Below are 12,299 nucleotides of genomic sequence, written 5' to 3' on the forward strand. Positions count from 1 at the left end.
TCTTGTATTTTGAGAAATTATTTTTTGGACTTTGTCTTTTCTAAAATAGTACAAATAGACCTCTAAACCCGATTTTGATCAAAAAATTTTGAACTAAAATCACAAATAATTCATCAAACTAACAACTCAGAACAAAAATACAATCATTCTGCCTAAAAACTATGTTGTTATATTTAATTTTTTGTTCATCAAAATCAAGTTTAGAGGTCTATTTAAATCATTTTACAAAATATATGGTTTAAAAATTAATTTATCAAAATATAAAATCTAATAAGATAATGAATCAAAACACTGGTCAATTTTTTTTTTTTTTGAGTTACTATTTTTTGTTTGATTATAGTTAATAATAGTCTAGTGTCACATGGATTGTATAGTGATCCAAAGTAACAACAAAGTACAGCACATACCAAATTAAGAATTAATAAAGTTAGATAAATTGAAGACAAAAGGGGATTTGGCACACAATTCAAAGAAAATTAATTAATGATTTATTGAAAGGATAATACATAGTATATTAGGTATAAAACCACTACAAAATGTAACTATACTCTAACACAATAAAAAAATAAAAAACCTTCAATTTCTTCCTCCAAAGAATTAAATTAAATTCACTCCCTCCTATGCTAAATGCACACTTTTCTTTTTACATTTTCATTCATTTCATAACCTCATCTCACAAGTGTAAACTATGATAATAACTTAGAATAAAAATGAATTAATGTTATCAAATTGGTATTGTATAAGAAAAAGAATGTGATTAACAATATTTCCAAACTAATATCAATCCAAATTGGCATTAATTGTGTTTTGTATAAGAACTAAATAAGTAGTTTCAATGGATTCAAAGGGCTCCTCCACCATTCTCCATCTTCTTAGCTATTCTTCTCCTAAGTTGTGCTTGAGCCTCAGATAAGGCTGCCTTAACCTCCTCATCCTCTGGTGTCTCTTCTAGCAAAGACTCATAATCTTGTATTGAAGCTTCCCATTTTCCCAACTGCACACCACACAATTCAAACATTAAAGTATCTTAATTATTTACCAACTTTTTCTTCCCTCTATTACTTAGTATTGTCTTTACCAATAGGACAAAATCCTACATGAGCTGGACTCACATAGCGATTTGGGGTCAACCATATTAGTTTAGTGTAGAATTTTGAAAATAAAACAATAATGAAATTTTGGCAGTGTTATTACTAATTGTTACTATTAATACACAGGAACAAGGGATCCACTGAAGAAGAAGATCCTTCTCCTACTATTTTTTCGGAAAAACAAGAGGATTCGGACAAAATCAATGAAACGGAAGAGATACGAATGAATGGATTGGAAAAAACAAAAGTAGATCAGAATCAAGAAAATTTGAAGGTAGAAATATTGAACGAAAAAAAGCATCTCCTTAAGTTTGAATTATAAAAACTCCTTGTAACTATTCTTTTCGACTATAGACGATGGAATCGTCCATTTTGATATGTGAAAAATGCTAAATTTAAAAATTCTATAAGAAATTAACTTATATAAGAATTTAATATTATAGAGCAATCACATATGAATTTCTCCTAAAAATAAAATTCTTATATGTGACTTTAATATTATAGAACCTATTTATATATTAATACAATCTTAATATTATAGAACCTACTTATATTAATCTCGATATGGTAGTGGCGGTACCCCATAATACTATTTACAATACGTAAATTGAAAATTTTGGATTAGAATATATAATAAACATGATAAACTCTTTGTTAATCAAAATGATGATATCTAACAAGGAAAAGTGATCAAGTGGAGAGAGTAGTCACCTTGGCATTGCAATCAGCTCTTCTTAGCCTAGCCTTGGCATAGGAGGGTCGAACGTTGAGAGCAACCGTGCAGTCATTGATTGCCTTGTCGAAATGGCCGAGCTTGGAGCGACAAGCCGCACGGTTGCACAGCAACACTGAGCTGTAAGGATCGTGCTCTAGTCCCTCCCCATAAGCCACGCACGCCTCTGAAAATCTTGATGCCTTGAACAGCTCATTACCTTTGGACCGAGCTGTGGCAATGGCTTTGGCCTTTCTAACCACCCCATTTGCTTCTCTGTTGTTCAAATCCAGCCTAGCAGCCCTTTGAGCTGCTTCCACAGCATCATCAAATCTGTAAAACCAATTCAAAACATGTTTAATTAAGTTCTAAACTCTAAATAATCTTAAGTTTTGGTAAAACCAAAATTTTATGGAAGTTCGGTTATAAATAGTGTTTTTGGTTTATGTGTTAGAAAAGTAAATAAATCTCACTATTTTGAGCATATTGATATTAAATTCTACAAATATATTTCACTAATTCATAGTGAATCTCACATTTCGAATACTAGGTTCATTCGCTTGATTCAGACAGCTACATTGTCGGTTGTTTAGAGTGTTTTAAAGCTTAGAAGAGCCTGGTTTTCGATCCATTTAGTTTGTTTATTCAGCAATTTGGATCATATTTTCTCACATTTGGTGATAAACCAGCAGCATTGTATATCAGTACTAAGTATTGAGTTTTACCTGCCTGAAGCCAAATCAACCAGAGCTCGTATCACTAACAAGCTAGCACTGCCAATAGGGCCAAGAACTTTAGTACATTCGTCGACATCAAACTTTGGACCTCTCAACAGTGCTGTGTCTGCCTCTTGGTGTCTGTGGAGTTTCAACAAAGCCTCTGCTTGTAGGGCATAAATCTTCACAACAACAAAATCACAACCAAGACAAGACAAGTCTTCAGCTAATTGTTAAGTAGTTCACACACACACAACATTATGTTGAGATGGGATTTTTGAATACTTTGACGATAAGTAAGTAAATTTGGTTCTAACCTGTGGGGCTGAATCTGCACCAGCTGATATGGCCAAATCTGTTTCCTTAATCAATGTGTTCCAGTCTCTTGATCTACGAGCCTCAGTGCACTTGTTCAGATGTATCTGAATTGATTTCACCTTAGCAAGGTCATCTCTATCAGCCTCTTGCCCTGCGTGTTTGTAATGATACGTAGCTTTTTCTGGTTCCCCTAATCTATTATTACGCACACACACATATATAAATATACACAATCATTAACCAGAAAGAAAAAAACCAACAAAAACCCAGAAAATAATAAGTGAAAATAGACTATTTTAATGACTTTCTGGGCAAGGTGCTACAATGCAGAGACTATAAAAAGATGGTATTTTGACAGAAAAACAGATAGTATATATACCTAAGATATAAGGTGGCCAAACGATGATGAGCTCTATGATAATGGGGTTCAATCCTTATAGCCTCTCTACACTCCAAAACTGCCTCTAGAAGCCTACCAAGAGCAGTCAAGGCAGCACTTTTATTACTCCTATACGAAGCCTTATTGGGGTCAATCGAAATAGCAGCATCATACAGAGCCAAAGCCTCAGCAAATCTCCCAACCTTGTAATCTTCATTCCCCATTATCTTCAACGTTTCAGGGTCCATTCTAGTCGATATAGCTCGGCACAAAGACCCAGTAGCCGCTGGTTCAGATGGCGCAGCAGTAGTAATGGTAGTAGTACTAACATTCGTGTATTTCTTCCCATTCGCCATTACTGGATTCTCCTCTCTCGACTTCTGCTTCGAAACATGATTATGATTATGATTATGGTGATCGAGAGCAGCTCCATTCCCAGGCTGCTGCCTGAGATTACCCAAATTCCCAAAAAGCATGACATTGCTAGACGAAGCTCGAACGAGGGTACTGCTACCTTTGTTCTTCTGATAATCAATGATCATACTCTCAAGCTCCCCAGATATACCAATGGCTTCTTTAGGGACCTTTCTACCTTGGTTAACGTACGGATACGACGACGTTTTGTTCTGCGTTTGACAAGAAGTCTCCTGCTTTCTATTGTCGTTTTGAGCTGCAACAATCTGTTGCGGTCTCTGGTTGTTCGTCGTCGAATGTCTGCTGTTTACAATGGCGGCGGGTTTGGGGTGATGGGGTTGTTGAGCGGTGGAAGGTAGGAACGAAATCTCGTCGGAGGTACCACGGCGTCGTTTAGAGTCCGGGGTGGCTGTCGTTTTGGCAAATTCATTGTTGTTGTCGTTTGATGAAGGAATAGAACTGGGTGTTGTCGTTTTCTTGGCCCAGAAACTTTTTCTTCCGAAAACTGCATTTATGAGGCCACACCCAATTTTCCTCTCCGGCGAGATGTCTCCCATTCCTGTTATCAACTCTTTCAAGACCCCTTTTAAGGGGAATGAGATATACACCAATACACTATATCTATATATCTATATATATATATCTCTGGTTTTTGTCAATGCAAACAACCATAAAAGTCAAAACTTTTTGGCACAAAAATCTTCAGAAACAACTAACCCCAGAAAATTATACGAACGAATGCAAGAAATTTATGTCTCTGTTTTAAATTGTTGTGTAAGAGAACAGAACATGACATTTTTTTTCTTTTCTTGTGTCTTAAGGCAGAAAATGCAAGAAAAGAAAAATGTACAATAAAATTTCTTTTTCGATATTATAATTTTAATTATTGTATGTTTTTGTCTGACTTTTTTTAAAAAAATTTAATTTTAATTTTAATAATTTTTGTTGGTTTGTTTGGTGGGGAAGTTGGAGGCAGGAGACTCGGTCTTGGATGAAATAAGAATCTCTGAATTTTTAGAAACAGCTCTGACTCTCGTCATTCTCTTATTAATATTGGAGGCCACGTTTTATTTTATTTTATTTTATTTTATTTATTTATAATAATAATTATTATTATTTATTATAATTATTATGCATTATGAGGAATTATATATAATAGGAAACCACGTTGGTCTATCTTTTTGAGTATGTTATGCATGTTATTAACAACCAGCTGTGTAAATTGCACGTATAATTCTTATTAAGTCAAGATGATTCTCCTCACCTAAAATAAAGAGTAATTTCTTAATGTTTTATGGAAACAAAAAAAAATAAAAGAAAAAATAGTTTGCAAGGTTTTTTAATTGGCAAATTTCGAGAACTAAATGAGTATTAGGGTATTTGTGGCATAAATACCCAATGTTAAAAATAAATACCTAATTATTTTTATTTGTGGCAAAAATATCTAAAGTTGCTAAAACATTAATTTTGTCAATAACTCCTGTGTTGAAACTGTTAAGCATATTGACTAAGCAGGCATTTATCACTCGGTTCATTTCATATTTATTTTAAAAAATATATATTTTAAATTAGAAAAATTAATTGAAAAGACATTTTAAATTAATACATATTTTGATAACAAAAATATCTAAATTACAGAGTTATACATATCTAGTCAATACTTAACAGCTCCAACAGATAAGGTATTGAAAAATGTAATGTTTTAAAAAATTTAGGTATTTTTGTCGCAAAGAAGAATAATTAGGTATTTATCTTTAACATATTGAATATGGAGTATTTTTGTCGTAAAAATAAAAGATTAAGTATTTAACTATAACAAATGTAATATATTGGATATTTATACCGCAAATATCTATTTTTTAAAATCAAACTATTTAGATGATTTTTTTTAAAATTAAATTATTGGCGTAAATAGAGTTTAGGTGCACAAAGTCACATAAATCGACTGTTTTATTGTTGAATTAGTGTTTGTATGTTGCTTGTTAAATCTCTATCGATAAGTTTAATATTTAGGCATGACTTCATAGATTAAGTTATCAAAATCACAATTAAAAAGGTCTTTGAGAGTAAGTTAACCTAATTCACACTTAATTTAATAATTTAATTAATTAATCTAATTTTTTCAAATTTTTGAAATAAAATAAGTTAATGAAATTACCTTTCCCTTTTAAAAAAAATGTATTTATATTCCTAGGAGGATCATTAATATTATATAGATAAATAAACAAGTCATTATTGATTGTCTGTTTGCTAACAATATGGGTAGACATATATTATCTTCAAATTTATATTTCCTTATTTATTATGGTCAATATTAGTAAATGTATCTGTATTAGGACTCATCTTATAATATATTGCTGGCATATGATTTTCTATTTTTAATTTATGATCATATATAGTAGACACACACATATATATATACACATTATTCTATTGAATTACAAATAATAATAACTAAACACATTTCCTTTTTATGTGTTTATTCTTTCTCGTTACTTATTTCCAAAGTTTTTCTAATCAGAATTTATTGAAGGAAAAAAAAAAACGAAAATAATAATAAGTACTGATTTTACATACATATCTGTATTAATAAGATTTCTCTGCTAATTTCGTGGAAAACAATTTTTTTGGCTGGAACTCATGGAAAAAAATTGGGCCTTGCTTTAAACCCCAATATGGGCTTTAAAAAGCTCCCCACTAACTAACCGATTAGTATGGATCCAAAAATTAAACATGGGCCAAGATGGGCTTGTAAGTCCAAATTAACCCTTCAATAAAGAGAAGCCCAGCCCACAACTAAAGATCAAAACTAGAGGCTTGTGTCTACGTACTACCTTCATTTTCTTCTTCTTCCTCGATTGAATAGGGAGCTTGGTAGGCTTTCTTAGAATAATGAATTGTCTTCATATATCATTTGTAAACATGAATTGAATTTGTAGTTACTCAAACCCTAACAATTGATGTCATAATAATTCATATATATGTATACATGGGAGCAGATTATGTCCGGATAAAAAATGTATCTGGCTCACTCTATAATTATTAGATTAATTGGACAGTTATTAATTATTGAAAGTCTAAATACATCAAATCAATCTTAGATTATATTAAACCCTAATTCAAGTACATGAAAGAGGTGGTCATAGTCGTAGCCTAATAATACTATATTTCTCTTCACAAAAAGAAGGTCCCAAGTCCAAATTCCCCCTCACCGTTATAAAAAAAAATACATGAAAAAAATTCTTTAACATATTTTATTTTTTTTTAAGAAAGAGACAAAATCGGTTGCCGTATAAAACATATATATAGTGATGATGCTAGATACACATTATTTGTACACCAAATAATGTGTCAATTTTTTTAACCACAAGGGGCCCGTGTGACTCATCATGGGTGGTTAATAATATTAACATATCTACACTAATAATATGTCTCAATCATTACTCATTCATATATATATATATATATATATAGAGAAATTTTATCTAGGAGTATGACTTTAGCCCCTACTAGGGTCAATTATGTTTTATGTATGTATAAAAATTATAACCTAATTTTTTTATATGATGATGTATATTCTAGTTATAGTTATAGTAGTCACCTTATCAGTTTTCAAACAATTCTAAAAACTTTACAATGCCGAAAAATAAAGTTTAAAATGAGTTGCACACGTATATAAAAAAAAACACAAGTGCAATTGATTGTTTGAACTCTATTTTTGACATCGTAAATTATTCAGAATTTCTTGAAAACTGGTGGGATACCTGATATGACTACAATATACACCGTTCATATAAAAAAAATTAGGTTATAATTTATCTACGTGCCAAAAACAAAAATGTCCCTACCGATAGAAGCTAAATTAGTACCCCCATACTATTAAATTTCCCTATATATATACACACATACTCTTCCAATTCACCCAATTTCTCACTTCATCAAAACAAAATATTTGGAAACTATGGTTATTATATCAAATTAAGTACCAAAAACCTAATTAATCATGACTGAATATTGTTATATTGTCTTATTATGAAAGCCACATATAAAGTAGTCAAAGGAAAAGATAACAACATGGTACTACATGCAACATCGATCACAACTTAGTCCACATTCCAATAAATCCCAAAATTAATAAGTACGATCTCTCTCTCTTATATATTTAATTAAACCAAATCAGTTTCTTTAATATATAACAGTCATTCATTCTTCTTCAATATATATACATATATTATAATTATTATTTTTTAAATAAATAAATAAAAAAGATATCAACAGACATGCATGGAAGTTGATTATTGGTATATATATATAAATAAAAAGTTGAATCCAGAAATTGATGTTACTATATATATATAGAGAGAGAGAGATGTAATCTTGGTCTAAAGGTTTCCAAAGAAAATCTCTTTTCCTAACATGAAATAGACAATTTGTTGTCACAAAGCAAATCGCCTTACCCCTCTCTTTCCTTGCTTTGCTTTGCACAAAGCAGAAAAAACCTTATAAATATATATATATATATATAAAGCTGGCACCGATTTCATTAAAACGATCAACTTTGGGGATCAAACTTAGTTTTTTATATATATATTTAGGTCTTATAATTTGTTCATTATTGTTCCTTTTTATCTGTATGATCCATTTGTTCTGTTGTAGCAAACCAATATATGTGTATATATATATAATAAAGAATAAGATTGGTTAGCTAGTTTCGAAAGAATCTTATTTTTGAAAAAGTTCTCTCGTTGTCTTAGGCTGATTTATTAAGCTTTTCCCATAAAATGAAAAAAGATTTCGATATAAACAAAAGCAAACCTTTAGTTAGATTCTCTCCTTGAAAATTTCAAGCAATGTCTTTCTTATATATATATATATATATATACATAAATCTTTGTATTAATTAATATTAATCATCTTTTGGTCATATATATCCACTACTCCAAACTATATAGTACGGTATATTGTAATAAATATTATTTTCTTTTTCAGAAAAACCAAGCAGGTTATATATTATCAACTATAAATATTTTTAAAAATATATATATATTTAGAATACTTCAAATTTTTAATAATTAATATGTAATCACTAATAACCTAGGTAGCTAGTAGCACCAATAACGGATTTTAAGGAAAGAGCCGAATTTATGTTTTGTATTGATTCAATTATTGAGAATATATCCTTATTTTATCAAAATCAAACTCTCAACAATAACAGATATATTATATTATAGTATATTTTGCATGAATTAAAAACAATTAATTTACACAAAAATATTATATATATATATATGCTAGTTACATATATCGATATATGTATATGTAATGAGTGTATATATATATATATACACACATATATGCACTATATATATAGCTATCTCCATAACCACAAGCTTACTATATAGATATATGTATAGGATAATTTTTTTTTTATAGGGGCTTCCCTTTAAGTCCTATCGGTGAAGCTCAAAGTGTTCTCGACCTGTGAACAGTTTTCGGCGCGTTTTTTTTATGATCGTATATATTGTAGCTATTTGGAGCATCCTGCAAATTTTCAGAAAATTCTGAATAGTTTACAGTACCGAAAACTAGGTTCAAACATGTTGTTTTCCACGCGCATAAAAAAAATTAGTCACATGTGCAACAACATGTTTGAACTTAGTTTTCAGTACTGTAAATTATTTGGAATTTTCTGAAAATTTGCAGGATACTCTAAATAGCTACAATATACACTGTCATAAAAAAAATCGTACTGAAAACTGTTCACGGGTCGAAAATACTGAGAGCACACTAATAAAGCTTAAAATGAAACCTCTATAGTAAAATTCTCGTGTATACATAAATATATATATATATATATATTGAAAGAGACTACTGGTTGTAGGTGCAGGGAATAATTATAAAGCTTGTGTGGTAAAAATAAAATAGAGTGCATGCAGTAGTACTTGGGGTGTTAGAGACTTTTTGATGTTTCGTCCATGCCCTAATAAGGTAGGCAAAATGGAAGTGTTGATATTTGTTCCACCCAAAAAGTCATTATAAATAATAAAGCTCTGATCTGTCTCTATTGACCTCTTTTGATAACGACCAACATTTATATACATATCCATACATAAATTAAAATTATATCACAAAAGGAAAAAAAAATGTATAATGTATATACACACCGACACACACGGATTCTATATAGTTATGGTTAGTATATATAAATTTGCTGAAAAAAAAGTGATAGAAAGATGATGATCAGTTGGTCGAGATAATATATATATATACTTTAGTTTCAATAAAAGGAAATAATAATTTGAGATTGTATATATATTTACATATAAAATTTGGATATTAAATATGTATATTGACAGAGACTAGGTATCTTATTTCAGATTCAATTTAGAGTATAACAGAATTATGAATAATAATAATATTAAACAATTTGCGAAAAGTAGTTATTGTATTACTAGATTTATTAAGTGAGAAAATATCGTTAGAGAATCATAGGCTGAAAAGGACATGATTTCATATATATATATATAACGATTGTGTTAAATGGTCTCTTTTTTATCAGAACTCAATAGTAGCATATATATATATATTGATAAATCTAGGAGTTTTATATATATATATATTGGGAGTTAATTTCGGTGCACTTACTTTTTTTTTATTGTATGGGTGCAGTCAAGTGGCTTTTTTTAACACTTAAATATAGTGTATATTGGAGTCATTTAAGATATACTGTAAATTTTCAATAAATTTGAAATAATTTACAATGTCAAAAATAAAATTTAAATAGTTTGTTGCACGCTTGTTTATTTTTTTTATATGCTCGTATAAAATTCAACTATTTGAACTTTGTTTTCAGTATTGTAAACTACTATTCTAAATTTCTTGACAATTTGTAAGATATCTTAAATGATTATAATATACCTCGTCACAAAAAAAAATTTAAAAATAAATATTTAAGTACCCAAAATATTAAGTCTCCCCTATATTATATATATATATAAATATTCTAAAAAATGAAGATTGATAATATAATTTAATTAGTTTGATCGGTAGCACAGAATACAGAGATCACTTTTCCAATATTGAGGTTGACTGTTTAAAAAACCTCCACCCCTTTATTAGAGAGGAAAAGAAAAAAAAAATTATATATATATATCGATGAATAATATAATATATGTATATATAAATGAATAATATATTCATTTTGCAAAAAATTAGGATCGTAGGCCTATCCTAAATGGTACTTCACTTATATATTCTAGTCTTAGGTTGAATCCTTACCCCACCCCATATTATATATAGTATGTATATAAATATATATTGATGATGTAATTTAATAAAAAAATCCAAAAATAAAATATAAAAAAAAAACAATGAAATATATATATAGACACACACTTATATGAAACTTGAATACTGTATTTATGTATTTATTATTATTGTTTCCTTTTATCAATATTTTTTCACAAAATAAAATGGACACAAATATCTATTGATTTTCAATTATTATACAATAATCAAACTTTGAATATAAAAGATACATATATAGTTCGTAATTGATGATGAGTTGGTGAAACAAAATTCCCCATTTTAATAATTATAATATCCAAATTACTATTATGATCATACATAGTAATAAAAGTTTGTCAAAAAAAAATGAATTTTGTAGTCCAAAGCAGATTCTTGTAGAGGTCTGATCAATCAACATAATTGGGTGAATTTGAGCCTTTTAATAATATATTTATATTTATATTTATATATATATATATTTATTTATTTGTATACATGTTATAACACCCTTTTAACAAAAGCCTAGGATTCTCTTTAAATATATTCTTTTAATACCATACCCACCTCATCCTTCTCCTCTAAAGACTTTGAAAAAAAAAGTTATTATAATTACATTAATTAATTTATTAATGCATTTCAAATAATACATGTCTTTTTCTACATAATCATATATTCCCATCTCATAATTAATGACATTAAAAATGTTTGATTTGTACATTTGCTTTTTTAAAATTAACTTTTTTTTTTAAAAAAGCCCCACAAAAACTAGCTCTCCAACTCAGCTCAAATCATCAAAGACATTAATTAAGTACACTACTTAAGATTAATAGCAATTTTAATCATGATGTTCTATTAAGTTAATAAATCTAGTTTTTTCTATTTTATTTTTTTTTGTATATATATTTCAATTCAAGACAGTAGTAAATTTCCTTTAATTAAAGAGAGAAAGGGCTAAAGTTCATGGTCAAGAAAGCTACTGATTTATATTGTAAAATTCTTATAATAGGCCCATGCATGAAAAACAAAAATAAATAAATATGTATTAGATTATCATATATATATTATTAATTTTAGTCCCCAAATTATAACCCTAATCTCATTTAAGTCCCTGAATTTGACACTTCTTTTAAATCCTTTCTAAAAGTCACCCAGTGCAGATCATAAAAAAGAAATAGAAATAAGAGAAAAAAGAAATAAACAAATTAAGGAAAAGATTAAGAGATGGCTTAATTAATTACTGTGGCAGTAACTAGTTTTGACCCTAAAGTTAAAGAAGTAGGCTTTATTAATTAACCTCCCTAATTGTAAAAGAAGAGGGTATATATAACCTCGGATTCTAGAAAAGTTACAAATGGCCATGCATGTTCATTATAATTTTTAAT

General features: G+C 28.9%; 1 protein-coding gene across 1 annotated transcript; it reads right to left on the minus strand.

Moving 5' to 3' along the window:
- Positions 1–455: 455 nt before the first annotated feature.
- On the minus strand, positions 456–4,460 carry LOC133789380 (inactive TPR repeat-containing thioredoxin TTL3-like). The gene is made up of 5 exons (XM_062227223.1): positions 3,217–4,460; positions 2,837–3,032; positions 2,529–2,701; positions 1,803–2,136; positions 456–994 (listed from the first exon to the last, which is right to left on the minus strand). Exons 1-5 carry the CDS (start codon positions 4,185–4,187, stop codon positions 842–844), a joined length of 1,827 nt encoding a protein of 608 aa, XP_062083207.1. The 5' UTR covers positions 4,188–4,460; the 3' UTR covers positions 456–841.
- Positions 4,461–12,299: the final 7,839 nt, after the last annotated feature.

The sequence above is a fragment of the Humulus lupulus genome, chromosome 7 (genome assembly GCF_963169125.1).
Source record: "Humulus lupulus chromosome 7, drHumLupu1.1, whole genome shotgun sequence".
NCBI classification, from domain to species: domain Eukaryota; kingdom Viridiplantae; phylum Streptophyta; class Magnoliopsida; order Rosales; family Cannabaceae; genus Humulus; species Humulus lupulus.